The sequence below is a fragment of the Centroberyx affinis genome, unplaced genomic scaffold, assembly GCF_046629955.1.
Source record: "Centroberyx affinis isolate AG114_WGS23_722 - 3 ecotype Tasmania unplaced genomic scaffold, CSIRO-AGI_Caff_v1 ptg004149l_1, whole genome shotgun sequence".
In the NCBI taxonomy this organism is placed as follows: domain Eukaryota; kingdom Metazoa; phylum Chordata; class Actinopteri; order Beryciformes; family Berycidae; genus Centroberyx; species Centroberyx affinis.
The window spans coordinates 269341-286561 of record NW_027281915.1 but is presented as its reverse complement, the minus strand read 5'-3'; the positions used below and the strand labels follow the sequence as shown (position 1 = coordinate 286561).

The 17221-nt window shown below is 42.5% G+C and overlaps 1 protein-coding gene across 1 annotated transcript in view; it reads left to right on the top strand.

Annotated features, from left to right (window-relative positions):
• Window positions 1-17221, top strand: part of raver2 (ribonucleoprotein, PTB-binding 2) — a 71663-nt gene that overhangs the window by 33840 nt on the left and 20602 nt on the right. Inside the window, exons 3-4 of the mRNA XM_071542673.1 lie at window positions 6788-7095; window positions 9967-10131. Of these exons, the coding sequence (XP_071398774.1) occupies window positions 6788-7095; window positions 9967-10131 (473 nt within the window). The remainder of the gene's footprint in view (window positions 1-6787; window positions 7096-9966; window positions 10132-17221) is intronic.

Sequence of the window (17221 nt, the reverse complement as noted above, 5' to 3'; positions counted from 1 at the left end):
TCTTGGAGCAACTGCTTGAGCAACTTTTTTTTTAAGTGGATGAGTACTGGGGAGGAGGATTGGCGCATGGGATGAAATTTAAATGTGTTCACATAGTGGTTTGTATGGGATGAGTGCGTCATGAAAAAATGATACATGACTTCCCAGTTGGCCTGGTTGTTGGTGAAATTTCCCATTTTAATTGCTTCCAAATTTCACCGCCATGGGTGATGGCAGTGAAATTCATTGACACATCTCGTCCAAGTGATAGATGCAGTTAGAGAAAAGATGAAGAAGATGAGAAATTTGCTAACTATGGGTCATGGCACAAAATTGGTGTTTTTTTTTCTGACAGATCCACACACTACAAAGTACTAATGTTTTAATGAGCCAGGCTCTCTGGGTGAAACTTGATTAGTTGAACATGGGTCCAGAGATAATTAATTTCAGTTCATTGGCTCAAAGTTTAAGAGCTGGGGTCATCGCTAGTTCACTGATCATCAGAGAAATGAGTCAAGACAATAATGTAATGTCAGGAGACGGTAGATTTTCTGAAACGGGACCAGCTGAGCGGCTTTTACTCACACATCAAAGCCACGGGACAGTTTGCTCATCCCATGCGTGGACCAGCGCCGGCCCCGCGTTCCACCGCCGATGTGTTTTGAAGTCATTTGGGAGAAAGATGTTCGGGGTGCTGAACTGTAATTACATTTCAGACCAAAGCTCATTCAAACCGTTCCCACATGCTCTGAAGTACAGTCTAATTTGCATCTTGAATTTTGTTCCATGTAGCAACAAGGAAATTGCAATAATTACACAGAATAGAACAGGCTGGGATACGCTGTGTTTTTGCATGGCCGCATTTTGTGGTGTTGGATAGACAAGAAGGTTTGAAAGTTTGATATGGCCGCTAGTCACTGGCAGAGACTTAATGTTGGGCTCTTGCCCTTGACCTGGATTAAGCCGTGACCCATCTGCTCACCAGCACCTATGACCACAAAAAAGGATCCAATTCAAATTCTGAAGCTACAGCTATTCAGAAGTTACACATGATCTTCTAGTGCAGTGGTTCTCAACCTTTTTGGCTTGTGACTCCTTAAAGCGAAGTGATGCCTACTCACAATCTCTGTCAAAGGCGGTGAACAGTGGTGAACAGTCCAACCAGAAAATTATTTTCCCTTTTCAGGTTGTTTCGTTTTATAATCAGAGGAGGATGAGAGGCTGTCACAAGATAAAAAGCAAAACATTAGAGAAAAAAAGACATGATAATGAATTTGTATAGTAGAAATATGCTTTTTCCATCCCATAAATCATCACGCAACTTCTCCAAAATTATCTTGCGACCCCCTGGTGGGTCCGAACCTCAGGTTGAGAACCACTGTTCTAGTGTAGCATAAAAACAAGGCTCAACACCAGGGAGGACCAAGGCCTTCATTGTGGTTTTCCTGGCCCTCCCTTTTTGTTCATGGTTTCGCTCCCTGAAGACTCACCTTTTTTAAGATTGTAATATGTTGTCTCTACTTATATTCTCTCTTCCCCTATACAAATAAATGATTCTTATTCCTATTCTTATTGAAACAACAGCACTCAACCTTGTCATCCGTCCTAGCCATCGGGCCCTGGATATTTCCGTCTGAGGACCAGCAGAGGAGCTCGTTTTCAAAGTCATCAAGCAAAGTAAGATGGGAAGAAAAGAGCGACACATGTGAGTTCGGGAGCGCTTGGCCCCTGTCGGCCCACCGGGTTGTTTACTTCCGCGAAGCGCGTCTCCACCTGAGACGAGCCGGCCTCGGGGCCAAGATGAAACGCCGGGGCCGCCTCGCACGCAGCGTGAGGATTGGCCCCCTTGAGTTTTTAGGCGTCCGCCGCGCCGCTCGTAACTCCCCTGCTTTTAATTAGCTCCTCCGCCGGGGACCGTGGCAGCGGAATTGCAGCCTTGGAGGTGATTTCAGCGGAAGATTTCTTTTCTTTTTCCTGCGCCCCTACACACTCTTCATGGGGATGGGGGAATAATCGACACGTTCAGAAGCAGAGGCCCATAATTAAGACGTTGGCCTGCTTTTGTGTATTTTTTTTTATGTTTCCTCTTTTTCTTTTTTTCTTTTTTTGATAATGTTCACTTGGCAATCTGTCAGCAGCAGCCCCCCCTCCTCCCTCCCCCCTCCCCCCTCCCCCCTGCCCCCTCTCGGCCGCCTGCCTGTGAATTATAAGATTATTGTGTAAACTATTTAAGAGTCTTTGAGTTCTCTCTTTCTCTCGCGGAGAAACTATTGAGCTGGATTCGACTGCAGCCCCCGCTTCTCAGGCTGTATTGTGTCATTAGAAGCAATGGAAAGAGAGAGAGAGAGCTTTAGGATAAAACCCTAACCCATACTCCCTCCGTCTCCTCGTAATGCCTAATGTTACCTAGCATACTTAGCGGGTTAAAACCAGATTAGGCTCTCAGCTTAGTGTAAGAGATCCATTACAGAGTGTATGTGTGTGAGTATTAGATGGGGGTTGAGGTAATTGATTTGGGTGGAGGCGGCATCCGGAGGCAGATGGAAATCGAGATGGAGAAACTGAAATAGAGAATAGAGAGAGAGAGACAGACAGACAGCAATACAGCCAGTAGACATGAAGAAGAAGTAGACATTGAAAGAGAAAAATGACAGAAAGATTGATAGAGAGACCCATTGATGGAAGGAGAGCGAAATAGACTTAAAGAGTGGAGAGAGGAAGGAAAGTAAGATGCAAAAATACAGAAAAAGAAAGATACAGAGAGATCGATAGAAGTAAAGATGCAATGAGAATGGGGAGAGACAGAGACAGGCACACCAATAGATGAGGAGAGACAGATACAGAGAGGTGTGAATAGATTTTCAGTGTTTGAGCCCCATCCTGACATTGCATTAGATCCGCCTGACTCATACAGTACAGTGATGTTCTATAAGAACATTATAATACGCCTATGCAGCAGCTGTGCCAATTTTTGCTCATTTGAACGTCTCTTGGCCAATACTGTATCCTTCCCTCCTACACAGCAGCACCTACCCTGCCGATCTGCACATGAACACACTCACAGATACCTGACACATACAAGTGTGATCTATATTGTAGCTACAGTTCCATAGCACGGTCCCTAGTCTTTTACCACAGAATGTGGGCATTTACAGTACCTGATGCAACTATCTCTTGTGCTGTTTTGCCCCGATGTAAATAGTCAAAATGGAAGTTAAGATGGTGTCCATAGTCGTCCATAGCTGCTACCTGCACTGTTTTATGAAATTGGCGCCTAAATATCATTCTGATATCAGTTCAAAACAGTTTTCAAAGCTGTTTTAATATGATTTTTTTACCATGCCATAATATCATGTTGTCACATTTTTGAGCTCTTTTGGTTTGACGTTGAACTTGAAACACTTGCTGGGTGCATGCAGGCTTACATCTAGCTCACGCCCAATACTGCAGCTGGTTTGAAACAGAAAGGGAAGCTGCGGTGATGTAGCAGGCAACTCCGACTCAGTCAGTAATCATGACTTTGTTTTTGCTCTGATTGAGATCCCTCTTTTTGAACCAAAAACGCATTCATCGTGTTGATATTTTTTGATGTTTGATTGATTTTTTTTCATGTTGCTCCCCCTGATGAGCAGAGGAGACACCAGCTGCCAGTGTTTTCATTTGAATAATTTAACAAACAATCAGTCAGCAATTTGTGGGCCTGGAACCTCAACTCCAGTCTTTACCCTTCCATCTACAGTGGGGACAGATCATTTGTTGCACAGTTACTCAGAATCGAAGATGGCACTTGGCATTTTTTGATGTTGCCTGAATTGTTTTGAAGGTTTGTGAGGATTGTAAGCCAGGAGACTTAAAGCCCGGAACATTAGCCAAAGTGTATGAATCATCTCTCATTTCCTCACTTTTCTTCTCTTTTCTCTCCTCTCTCTTGCTCTCTTTCTGGGTGTCATTCTCAGACACCCACATGCATGACCTGAGAGCGCGCGCGCACACACACACACACACACACACACACACACACACACACACTATTCTGTTGCATACTGAGGAGAGTAGGCTGTGCTGTTTATGACCTGTTGATTGGAGCTGAATTAGTCATGCACTGTTTTTTTTTGTGTGTGTTTTTTTTTGCCTCCCATGGGTGCTAGAGAGTGATGCAATTCATTTAAAATCTGAGGATTGGTTTTGAGAGAAGTTGCTCATGGCAAGGCATATATAAACAATCTCCATGATTACATCAGACCTAAGAAGTTGTCTATGCGTCATATCTCTTGGTAATCAATATTGAATAGCGCATTTGTTTGCTTGTGTGTTTGTTAGTTTTGCCCTTGGTCCACAGCCCGTTCTTCATTTCAGCTCTTCATGGGAAAAAGGCACAATGCTCTAAAAGATTGTACATTGTATAAGATTGTATAACGCAAATTACTCAATGGTAATATGCAACTTGTGCCAATGGCAACTTGCATTTGATGGAGCTGGTTCACAGAACAGGAGAGACTGAGAAAACACCATGGCATCTAACTTACTGTTTCCACTTCAACTGTATTCTGTTAGCTTTTTGACACTGTGAGGCACAGGGTGCAGTCGAGGGAAAATGCAGATATTTATTTTTTTAACCTGTGTGCATGCTCTTTTTCAGCAGAATTCTCACTCACTCAGATATAAACACTCATACCTGACAGCTGCCCAGTGCCATCACAGCTTTCTACTGTTAGCCACTGAGCAGATCCACTGGAGCATTTGCTCAACAGCACCAGCAGCAGTTGTGGAGGGAGGGCAGGGCTCGTCTCATTCACTTTTCCCTCCACCTTTTCCCAGCTGGGATTTGAATCGATGTTCCTCCGGTCAGAAGCTCACTTCTCTTACCAATAAGTTCCAGCTAAGTGTTTTCACAGGGTATTAGAGTATCTACAGTACTAAGCAGACAAGTTACCTTTAACGTACTGGATGGTAGGGTCACAGTATACAATATACAGTATACCTTTTCTCTTTATTGCTTTCTTTCTCACTCAGACAAACACACATTGGGTTTTTGGCCATGCTACACCTTCCATATCAATTCAGTTGCATTTATTTTGTGTGTTTTTGTAGATTTGTCTTCTTTAAGGGAAGATGTAAAGCCTCTTGTTTTTATATTTTGACTGCACAAACAATTATTTTTTCTTCTCTGTTCATCTTGTGGTTCATCATTTGTAGATGTGTAAATAAAAAAAAAAAAAGTAAACTCTACACACTAAACACCCCAACCCACTCTCTTGACGTTCCTTCTTTCTCACTCAGACACACACAAACACACACTGGGCTTTTTGGCCACGCTACACATTCCAATTTATTACCGCCTCATTTCACCGCTCATGAATCCGTCCATGGTTGGTTCGGCATGATGGCAAGGCTGTTTCAGGCCATGTAGACCGGCTAAAAAGACCTTTACATTACAAGCTAAAAAGACCTTTACATTACAAGCCTATAAGACTTGTAATGTTCTATTACACACACTCCTGTCACCCCCCGTGTGTGTGTGTGTGTGTGTTTGATTATCGGCTGGATATCAATGTCGATAGGAGAGGAAACCTATTGAAAATGATCCCTCAAATGTGTGTGTATCAAAGAGTAACAGAAACCTAAGATTACACTGACTGATATAACAAATTGTAACTTCACATAAAATTATCATCAGCCTTCTCAAATCCCACATAGAATATCACAACAGACTCACAGGGTATACACTCAGCTGTTGTTCTTTTTGCCAGTGGTTAAAAGTGCTACATGTGGCATTTTATCCAAAATAAATATTTACCACATTAATTTTGAGACATTAGTATAATAACCATAAACAAACAAGACCATTGTCGAGAAGACTGACAGGCTACCAATCCTCCCAATCATGGCCTAATTTGTTTATGGTAATTATACCAAGGAATCACAATTCATTTGACAATGATAGTTGTTGTAAAAATGCTACATGTACCACCTTTACTGTAAGTAAATGTACTATCAGGGTGAAATTAACCACAACTGATTGATTGTGAAATGCCAGTATTCATCAATATTATTGGTACACTGATATAGTCTTGTTTTGTTTATTTATATAGCCCTTTATCACAAGAATGTCTCAAAGGGCTTTTACATAGCATCATATCATCATATATCATAGCCTACATGTCATATACATACTACATCCTATATATATACATACTACATATACACATCATATACATCCTATACTACGGCATGTCATGTAGGTTACATACTTCATGTACATACTATACATCATATACTATGCCATATACATCATTTTACTAATATATACTGTATATTGGTCAGGTTGTGTTTTTTAAACCAGGTAAGGTGTGTGTGTCTGTGTGTCACAGTGGATTCCCCCTACCCAGTGACTCCCTATAGGCTATCTAGCTAATGTGTTGTCTTTCTCTCTGTGTGTGTGTGTGTGTGTCTGTCTGTCTTTATGACTGTCTGTTTGTATGTTTGATTGTGTGTGTGTGTGCCCAATTTTCTCTTTCTCCTCTCTTTCCCCTCTTGTGTTTTTCCCACGCTCGGCCTATCATTTATTTTCCTTTGCTTTTCACTTGTGCCGTTTTGTGTCTGTTCTTTTGAGTGTGTGTTTCTACTCTGCGTGCTCTGCTCTCTATCTGTCGTTTTGTGCCTTTGAATGTCCACTCTAAATGTCTCTTTGTGTGCGTCTGATCGTCTCCTCATGCGTCCCCCGTCCACTTACGTCCGTGCGTCTCTTTCCTCGTCTCTGCTCGTCTTTTCCCCCTCGTCGCTGTCCCCATCCTGTCCCCTCCTCCAGCCTTTGTGACTTTGCTGAACGGGGACCAGGCTCAGGATGCCATCCGCTCCCTCCATCACAGCACAGTCCGGGGCCGCCTGATCAACGTCACCCTGCAGCCCACCGACTCCCTGCTCTGCCTCACCAACCTGCCCCACACCTTCACCGCCCAGCAGTTCGAGGAGCTGGTGCGCTCCTACGGCAACATCGAGCGCTCCTTCCTGGTGTACAGCGAGCTGACGGGCCACTCCAAAGGGTACGGCTTCGTGGAATACATGAAGAAGGACTCGGCGTCGCGGGCCCGCTCCGAGCTGCTGGGCCGACCGCAGGTACGTTGTTAAAGAGAGACGGAGGATCCGCAGGAAAAAGACAGGAGAGGTGTGGGAAAGAGAGGGGAGGAGGTGATGAAAGTCATGGGCTGTAGCTTTGAACCCCTTGGAGGGGAACGTGGTGGCAGTTTAGTTTGCCGAGCCACCAGGACATTGCCCCGTTCGTATTTTTAGCCTGACCTGAAAACACTCCCACAAGGGATCCTGCAGCGATTCCTGCAGGGTCTCCCAAATGTCATGAGAGGTCTGCGAACCTGGGGCCTCATGTATAAAACACTGAGTAGATTTCATACTGAAAGATGGCGTACTCACAAAACTTGAAAAGTACGTACGCACAGAAATTTTCAGATGTATAAAACTGTGCGCACGCCAGGTCCTGCGCACCTTTCCTTTATACATCCCAATCAACGTAAAATTGAGCACACATGCACGAGCCTCTCACCCCGCCTTGTCTCCTCCCAGAATTAATTATGCAAATGACTATAAATACGCCCCTTTTGTCACTGTCTTGTCAAAAACGATGGTGAATGTGCCTGTGTTCAGTGCTCCCCTCTCCAAATATTTCCAATGTGCATGCAGTGTTTTTGTAAATAAAGGTAAGATTGCACAATTGAACTGATTCAAAGATTAAAAACAAAACCATATAATGTGACATGTCCAGTGTTCGCTCCAAATATGGCAATGTGCTTTTCCATTTGTGGCATTTTTTTCAACACTATTTTTTTTTTGTTTTGTGCACGGGTGGCCTTTCCTTTCTTACCGTTCAGTCCCGCAGTCAGCGCACAGCTTCGGTGGTTTGTGTGAGCAGGTACTACACACAAATCGTTTGGACATCTCACAGTTGTTCCAGGACTTATTCCGAGTGCATCTGCCCACCCGACACTGCGTTTTCTTCCCAGGAGAGATGGATCTGTGCGCCTCGCCTCCTGTGCGTCTCGGCAACTGTACAGTCCCTGACGTGCGTTAACATCTCCATGTCACATAGACAAAGAAAACTGTCCAGTTTACTGGCGATCTTGGTTTGGCATTGTGAGTAAGGCCTGATGTCATCTGTGGGAAATTAGTTTCACTAGGTTTTCATTGCGCTCAATAAGTCAGACCTACTTGAAGCGAGCCAGAGGAGAGAGAGACGCATTCACAGAGTGCCTGTATCTATTTCCTAAGTGGCTTTTTTCATTCATTTAAAACCCTCATATTTAGGAAAAGTTATGAAAGGAGGAAAAAATAGCATTTTCCTCCAGTGTTGGAGGAAGTAACAATTGAAAATGACAATGCCAGATGGGTTTTGGCCTTTCTAATGTTAAACATTATCCACATAAATAACCAAACTATTATGGTGTATCAGTGGAAATAATTCTTGTTTTTCATAGACTACTTTAATTTAATTTGAGTAAAAATGGTATTTTGAAACATTTGGAGAGTTTCACTACTTTGTAGTTTGGCGTCGCCAACTGAGAAAGCCAGACAAATGTGCGTACACATGGTCTAAAGTTTGCGGGACATCCCGACGTGTGTGTGAAAACCAGCGTACGCAACCTTTTTGTACGTGTGCAACGTTTATACATGAGGCCCCTGGAGAGCAGAGGCAGACAGACAGAACACAATCTGGGTGTTGCAAGTTAAATTGATTTGACTTGACTGGACTGGACTTGTCTTGATTTTACTTGACTTGACTTAACTTGGCTTTGTTGGATTTGACTTGATTTTACTTGAGTTAATTTTACTTTAATTTAATTGATTTTACTTGATTTTATTTTATTTTATTTGACTGGAGTGGATTGGACTAGACTGGATTGGACTAAACTAGACTAAACTAGACTAGACTAGACTAGACATTACGTAATTTAGCAGATACTATACCAAAGCGACTTACAATAAGTGGTCTTCATCAGCTAAGCCTTTAATAGGAATAAGTAGTATTTGTAGAATCAGAGTTTTTTTTTTTTTTGTAGACTTGTACTAGACTAGATTAAACTAGACTAGACCGAACTGAACCAGTCGCAGTCATTCCTGGTCAATACAAAGCAGTTGATATTTTCATTGTCTTATTTAGTTCAGCTTTCCAACAAAACAGTACTGGAAGCAGAATATTTTCTTTTTCTGGGACCAGGAAGCCTGTTTTGATTCAAACATGAAAGTGAAGCAGAAAGAAAGAATGATGCATTTGAATCAAGCTACCTTTCTTCAGTCCTGGTGTCGTGTCAACACATTGAGTTGTTTACTTCCACAAAACTTGACTAAACCTTGTAATCATCAGCCTCGGGTGATGAGATCTCCCAACACAGGGGAGAGCGGATATACAGTACAAATACGGGTATTGCAAGTTCAGTTTGGTTTTGGTTTATTGCCACAATAAAAAAACATAGACAATTGCAGTGACAGTGTGAAAACAAAAATAATGTGCAGGGAAGGGTGAAAAACACTTTAGGAGCCTCATCTCCTCTCTAGGTGCCTCAAAATCTGTTTATTTTAGTTTATAGGCATGAAAACTAAAGATAGTTACCTTGATAGAATAAGAACAGAAGTAATATGTAGAAGAGGTTGAAGGTTATTTCTTAATTGAAGGGCTGATGAGCTTTCAGATCAGCACTTACAGAGCCAAGAAGTTGAACATTTTATGGAAGTAAGCTCATAGCTACAAAGTGTTGTATCTTGCTCTTACATCAATGAGTAAATGAGGAATTTACAGTTTGTAAAATGTTTTTCACCCTCCACAGAAGAACAACGGAGCAAATAGAGGACAAAAATTTGTGGAATTCACAAAAAATTAACTCCATTTACAGGCCACTTAGAATGCTGGGCATGAAGCAAATGTAACTGATTACAGTTGACAATTAAAAATATTGACCGTAGATTTCTGTTCTTGTGCAGGGGGATCGGTCGTTGATGGTGCAGTGGATGGATGTCAACCAGCTGAGCCAAGAGCAGAACCTCCACTCCAAGTGTCTGTGTGTGGACCGGCTGCCGCTGGACCTGTGTGACTCTGAAGAACTGACCCAGCTCTTCTCTGAAACCTACAAGCCTGTCTTCTGCCAGGTGAGTGTGTTTGTGTGTGTGTGTGTGTGTGTGTGCGTGTGTGTGTGTAGCGGGGGATGCTACCAGTCCCTATTATGCCTGTTTGCATTACAAGTGTGTCTTAAGTTATTCTTCCTTAGCATTTTGCAGTATGTTCACGGCGGAGACAGCCAGATATGACAGACAGCTTAGCTAACATCATGACAGGCTAATAAAAATGTGACAGTGGCTGTCAATCAGGAGATAGGGCTTTTGTTTTTACATCACATGCAACAGCAAGATCTACAAAATTATCTATCTTGCGCTTAAATCACAGAATAAATCAGGAGGCTTCGGCTTGTTAAACACGGCTCTGCTGTGAAACCAAAGTTTGAGAAAAATTCTGATGTTTTTCAGACCTTCTATATACAGTAGGTCTATGGAAGCCATGCATTTAGAACAGGAGAAACTATATGGAAAATGACAGCCATTGATTGTTTTACACTACAGCACTTACTCCATGCTAAATGTTTGGTCAATACAATTATGACATTCTTGTCGTCACAGGGGTTAAGTAGCTTTCTTAAATTCTTAAGTACCTTATAGTCCCTCCACCCCCCACCCTTGCACACTTACACACACCCTTCAATCTTAACACCACCAGGTGAGTAGTCTAGTCTAGCAGATGTTGGTCGCTTGGATAATCCTCCCATTGGCTCGGGCAATTTTTGGCCGGCTCCCTCCCCTGTTTCCCCTTTGTTTTTTTTGTTGTTAAAACTGATGTCACAGAGACGACCAACTTCTACTTTCTTATACAAGGTTTTTGTGGAGATTTCTCCATTGCTGAGTTGCCTGCACACTACCATCAATACGGGTCAGGGCTCTTCTCAGCTGTGCATGCTAGTTCCACAATTATTTGTGAAGGGCACTATCACTGTGTCGTGGGCTCAGTGCCGCCCACAACAATAGTGATTGGTTGCCGGATTATCAAACAACTCCAACTGTTTTTTTGATCTGATCTGAAGTGTGGAGATGGGTCTCGCTAAGCGAGACTGCCAGGTGAGAGGTGCTGATGTGAAATACAGAGGTCAGCTCCCCTATAGGCCAACCTCCCGCTACTCCTAGCAACCGTTTCCACGGTGAGGTCTGTACGCTGTGACGCCAGACCCACCCTCCAACTCACTCCCTTCTACTCTACTGTACTCTACGCTACTCTACTCTGTCCTGTCTTGCAGCTCTATTCAACCCTGCTCTATACCACCCTACTCCATTACATCCATCCACCCCCACATGCCCATTTAGACATCACTCACTGAGTATCTGTCATGTAGTGCATTTCCAGTTTTAGCTCCACCCCTCTGCCCCACTCCCACACAGAAATCAATACACCCACATCATCCCGGTCCCATGATGCTTTGTGGGCGTTTAGCTCATGTTGCTTCACTGTTGCAGAGCCAGCAGGCTTTGACCTATGGTTCAGCGTTTTTATGTATGTGTGTGCTTGTGTGTAGGTGTACGTGTGTGTGTGTGTGTGTGTGTGTGTGTGTGTGTGCGTGTGTGTGTGTATGTATGCGCACATTGGTGCACCTCTACATGTATGTGTTGTACTTAAGGTACATAGCTTATGAAACTCAGTAAACCCACACACAGTATATTCGCTCTTAGTGAATAGGACACAGAAGCAGCATACAGGGGAATATGAAAACTCATAATTATGTGGCATTTGAGCATGTGTAGTCATAGTATTTTTTTCTAAGATTATTTACTTTTTTGCAATGTTATGCTCTTCTTACAAAAAAATGTGTGTACAGCAGTGTGCTGTATTCAGTGTCTTGCTCAAGGACACACGCCCTGCAGCCCAATAGAAGAAATTCAAAATCCAAAAATATAATTCCAAAATTTTATATTGCGATGCTGTCCTGCCAAAATACCGATATTCGATACCGTAGAAAATATCACGATATTTCATGAATATTGTGATATTTTCAGATATTCAGTGTTATTGAATATCGGCCCAAGCCTTGTCCAAGACTTAATTGTGTGGTATATTCATTTGTCACAGATTATTGCCTGACTTCTTACTGTAATGCACTTCAAACTATCTTTCTTACATAAACCTCATCGCTCTACCTCCGTTCACAGTACATTTAACCTGTGCCCCTGGCCCTAAGCCCTATAATTCTGCTACTTGCGAAAGACCCTTCCAGTCATGAGTCAGTCAGGAGAGATGGAGGGGGGTTAAGAATGTCAACCATATTACAGAGGGATGGATGGGAGGAAGAGTGTGATTGGAAGAAGGGAGGAGGGAGGAGCGGACTGAGAATGCCAGACCTATAAGAGGGCGGATGGATGGATGGAGTGAGGGAGGAGAGAGGGCTGAGAATGTCAGGCCTAATCGAGGGATGGAGGGAGACAGGAAGGGATGGAGAGATGAGGTGAAGTGGGGAAGAGGCTTTGAATGTCAGCCACAATAAGAAGATTGATGACATACTTGCAACCAAAAATGTAATAATGGCGGTTGAAAACAAGTTAAAAAGTCACATTTATGCTAAGGAAGCAAAAAAAACAAACTTGGCAGGGTGATGGCGCAATGGTCAGTGATATAGTAATATATGTCTGGGGCGGGATAGAGGTATAGATGGAATGAAAGATGGATGGAGCGATGGATGGAGGAGAAAGTGGGGTAGGGCGGGAGGCAGGCGGTAATGAAGAGAATGCCTTCCATAGTAGACAGGCTACAGGCCGACTAGTCAGACTCAGCGGAGATGGTTCCTCATATCTCACCCAATAAGATCCTCCATGTCCAATGCTGAGTGACAAACACACTAGATGACCCCCATCACCACCCTTATATGGTTTGAACACCATGGTTTGAAATCAGTTACAGGAATACAAAATGTTTCTTTTTGCTTTTTTCCCCCCCATGTATTTATTCACAACAGCCAGAAACGTCTACTGCTGGTGCAGCACTTCAAGTAATAATCCACAAGTTTTTCCTAGAAATAAATGTCTATTCTGCTGCTGTCGCCAATATAACACAATGGATAGGTTGATCAAAAGATAGACAGGTGGATGGATGGATGCAGATATGAAAGGGAAAGTATAGTATAAGACTGCTGAATCACTCACCAGTTACTAGCACTTTTGATGACAATGAACCACAGAGGCTGTAAGAGAAAAACAACACAAGTAATGAGCTTTATTATGCTCCCAGAAAATGTAGGCAATTACTTTGTTTTATTCAGAAGCAACAGGGAAAAAAGCGCCTTTCCAATATGTGATGTGCTTTATTCTCAGAAAGATGCTCCTCGCAATCATTGCCACTCATTGTTGCACAGCTAATTAAAGTCTTTCCAAGTGCATTCTTTAGATGCTTGACACAATTATTGGTACCCTTTGCCGAACATCAAAGTGATCCAAAGTTGTAAGTTTTATTCTAAGAAAGTATAACATTTAATGACATTTTTTTGGGTGCACACACAAATAATGAAGATTCCCCCCCAAAAAAGTTTGTTATTTGGTGAAATTCTACTTCTATTCACTAGAACTGTTTCAGGCGGGACTACTTAATTTTGGTATTTTTTCTTGCTCATTTGATCATACATTCATTTTTCTACTTCTAGCTGTTCTTTTTCATCATCAGTCACACTTTCCCCCGCTCAATCTCTCTCTCTCTCTCTCTCTCTCTCTCTCTCTCTCTCTCTCTCTCTCTCTCTCATACACACACACTCTCATCCAACTCTCCCCATAAAGATCTCTTATGGTTAGACTTGTGACTGTGACAGGTCACGTACCTTACTTCATAGACAGCTGTGACAGCGCTGTCGTGACCTCATCACTCTGGTCAGACGACTGACGCTGCATTTACACTTGTGCGCACACCCACACACACACACACACACACACCCACACACGCCCACACACACACATGCACGCACAACAACACACAAACTGACAGGGTTGTTCCACTGAGGCTTAGCCCTGCCAGTGTCACAGTCAGTCTCTATTGGCTGGGGACCAAGTCTCGAGGTCAAGAGCTGTCACACACGCTGATAGCCAGCTTTAGGGTCTCTGGTTTCCACGTGCAAGCACACACACACACACACACACACACACACACACACACACAAACATGCATTCCTAAAGAGATAGGGTCATGCATTATGAAGTTGGATTTCCGCAATTATCCTAGTGAGCCAGTGCCTGCAATGCCTACCTGGAGCATCTGTGCTACACTTGACATGCATTCATGTGTTTACACATCAGAGGATATCGCCATTTTAATAGTTTTCTCCATAGAAACACCTGTCATCTGCATGTGTTAATGTCTGCTGACAAGATTTAATACCATGGACAGCACTTAACGCTGTGTCTGCTCAATAAGCCTCAGACATAGGATTCCTTCAGGTGTTGGCAAGTTCCGTGACAGTTCTGCTATTGAACCTGGGGCTAAGTGTGAACCAAGGCATAGGTGTGGTGCAGGTGTCATATACACTCATATACACGCGTTCTCATAGCCAACGCTATGAGAATGCTACATGCACACTACACCTAAATGAAAGACTTTAAGCCAGTGTTACACCTGTGTTTCCATTGCATCTATCTAAATTCTTGGTGAAATCTTAGAGTTTTGGTCAGATCTTATAAGTTTTGGTCGCTTAGACACTAGGTAGGCGTTAAAGATATTGGTTAACTAGGATGTTGTCAGTCATGGAACTTAATACTTGCAGATGCAGATACACAATCCGTGTGCACATGCACATACACCCAGCATGTTTGTGGTTTGACCCCCAGGTTCCAAAAGAGTTAACCCCAGTGATGTCACCCTGCAGCATCAGGAGAATCTGACTCCAGTTTGTCTCAATGCCACAGCAAGCATTTGAATGTAGGATTTTATATCTCTGTGAAATTAGTTTTTATAGCATACGCATGCAAAAAAAAATGCTTGTCATTGACACAAACATTAGCCCTGATAACCTTCTCCATGTTTTCATCGTAGTTTCTGTACTGTAAAATTAGACAAAAATTACCAATAAGTACCCCCTAGGTATTTTCACATTCAGTAGTGGGGACATGATCATTTCATTTTGTCATTGATACCTCATGAATTAGTATTCAATGCCATTCTTAATTGAACCAAGTAGAAGCTAAATGTTAAGTCTGAACACATGACATGAAACAATTCACTAAATTTTGCCAGTGACCCCATTTAACCTGTAATATAAAGGTAACAAGGGTGTGTATAGTTTGTTCTGCTTTCATTTGAATTTTATACCTTCGCATAAATTTCTAGTATTTTCTTTTCGATTTGATAGAATGTATTACCTTGTCCAGATTTCAGACAAAACAATCCAAAATAATGGCACTTGTAGCTCAACAAAATGTGGTAAAGCAAGGATGGCACAGCCTCTTGAGCGTGACTGCACAAAACTTGGAGTAGCAAGGTTGCTTTGTGGTTGCAGTGAACGTCCCGTAACAGAAAGGTTACAGGTTCAATCCGTGCAACAGCTGACTGTCTTGTCAAACTGTCCTTGAGCAAAACACTGAACCCCTACCTACGCACAGTGGGTTAGAGTGACAGCAAAAATGTAAATGAAGGTGCATTTATTTTTGGGTTTTTTTATTTTTACAAGTGTTGCACACACACACACACACACACACACACACACACACACACACACACACAGAACCTAATGACAGCTGTCATATCCATAGATCATATAGGCACATTCTTACTTTAAATTTCCATGTTTGCTTCTGTTTGTATATATCTGAATTATATTTGAATATTTTATATAGTGTCGGTGAGGAAAAAAAGCAGAGGGGCTCACTCCTCACATCATTGTTACTTGCATACACACACACACACACGAACACACACACAGTTGATGACTGCTTGAATACCATTTGCACACAATCCCATTTGAATGCAATTTAATATTTTCACTGCATTATAATGTATGTACCATAGTTCGCCCACTCGCACTCCAGTCTTATTTGTTGTTTTCATACAGAAATAATGATTAGCAAGTTTTTATTTGTTTTCCTCCTCTCTGGCTCATATCCTCCCTCACCCTCCCTCCCTCCCTCCCTCCCTCACTCTCTCACTCACTTACTCACTCCTATCCTCAATCACTTCATCACTCACTGGTGTTTTTCTCCTTCTCTTTCTCTCTTTCGCGCTCTCGCTCTCTCCCCTCCTCACTCCCACTCTCTCCCCCTCTCCCTCCATCTCTGGAGTGGTAGAGTGGTTCAGGTCATTTCCATACAGTTTGCTTAATGTATGCTGATGATAATGGCCTATCGACCTACTCCTCCACACATCCATCCATTTTGCTCCCTCTATCCATCCCTCCCTCCTTCCCTTCATCCATCCATCCGTCCTCGGTTCAGACCGGAGGGAACGGCAGACGGATGAGAGGCGGGTAGGAGGGGTGGAGGGAGGAAGGAGAGGGCCACTTGATGGAGCACTGGTGGTAACAGGCACCGGTGCACTGGCTGAAAAAGTACACATACATTTGTCTCCAACTGACTCTTGAGCTTACTCTTTCTAGCATTTTTTATAGAAAAAAGACCCATTGTTGTTGTATACAATTGTATTGCATACATTATAACTGTAATTGTAATGTTATTGTGTTGTATTACAATTGTATGTAATGTATAGTTGTGTAATTGATGTATAGTTGTTTGATAAAGTCACAAATGATGAATTTGGGTGGGCCTGCCTCTGAAGCTTAGTGGTATAGTGGGCCATTTTGTGAATGCTGTGAAATTTCTATTTGCTTGATAGGCTCATACACTCTACTCCATTTCTTGACTTTTTCACTACTGCTATTGGATAAAAGCAATGAATTACTGAAGGAGAATCCAATGCCCATTGAAAAATAAATCAATAGTACAGAATGAAAGAAAAACTGCTACTACTATTACTGCTACTGCTACTAATACTACTACTAATAACTAGCGATTTTGAGTGAGTGAGTGAAACCACATTGACTTTAAAAACCTGTTAACAGCAAAGTGCTGTGGTAGCACAGTGTTGTAACTAAGAGAATTGCTGAAAAAAAATATTTAATCAATGTGTCGTCTTACAGTTAGAGCTACTTCCTGCTATGTGGATGTACAGCGCACC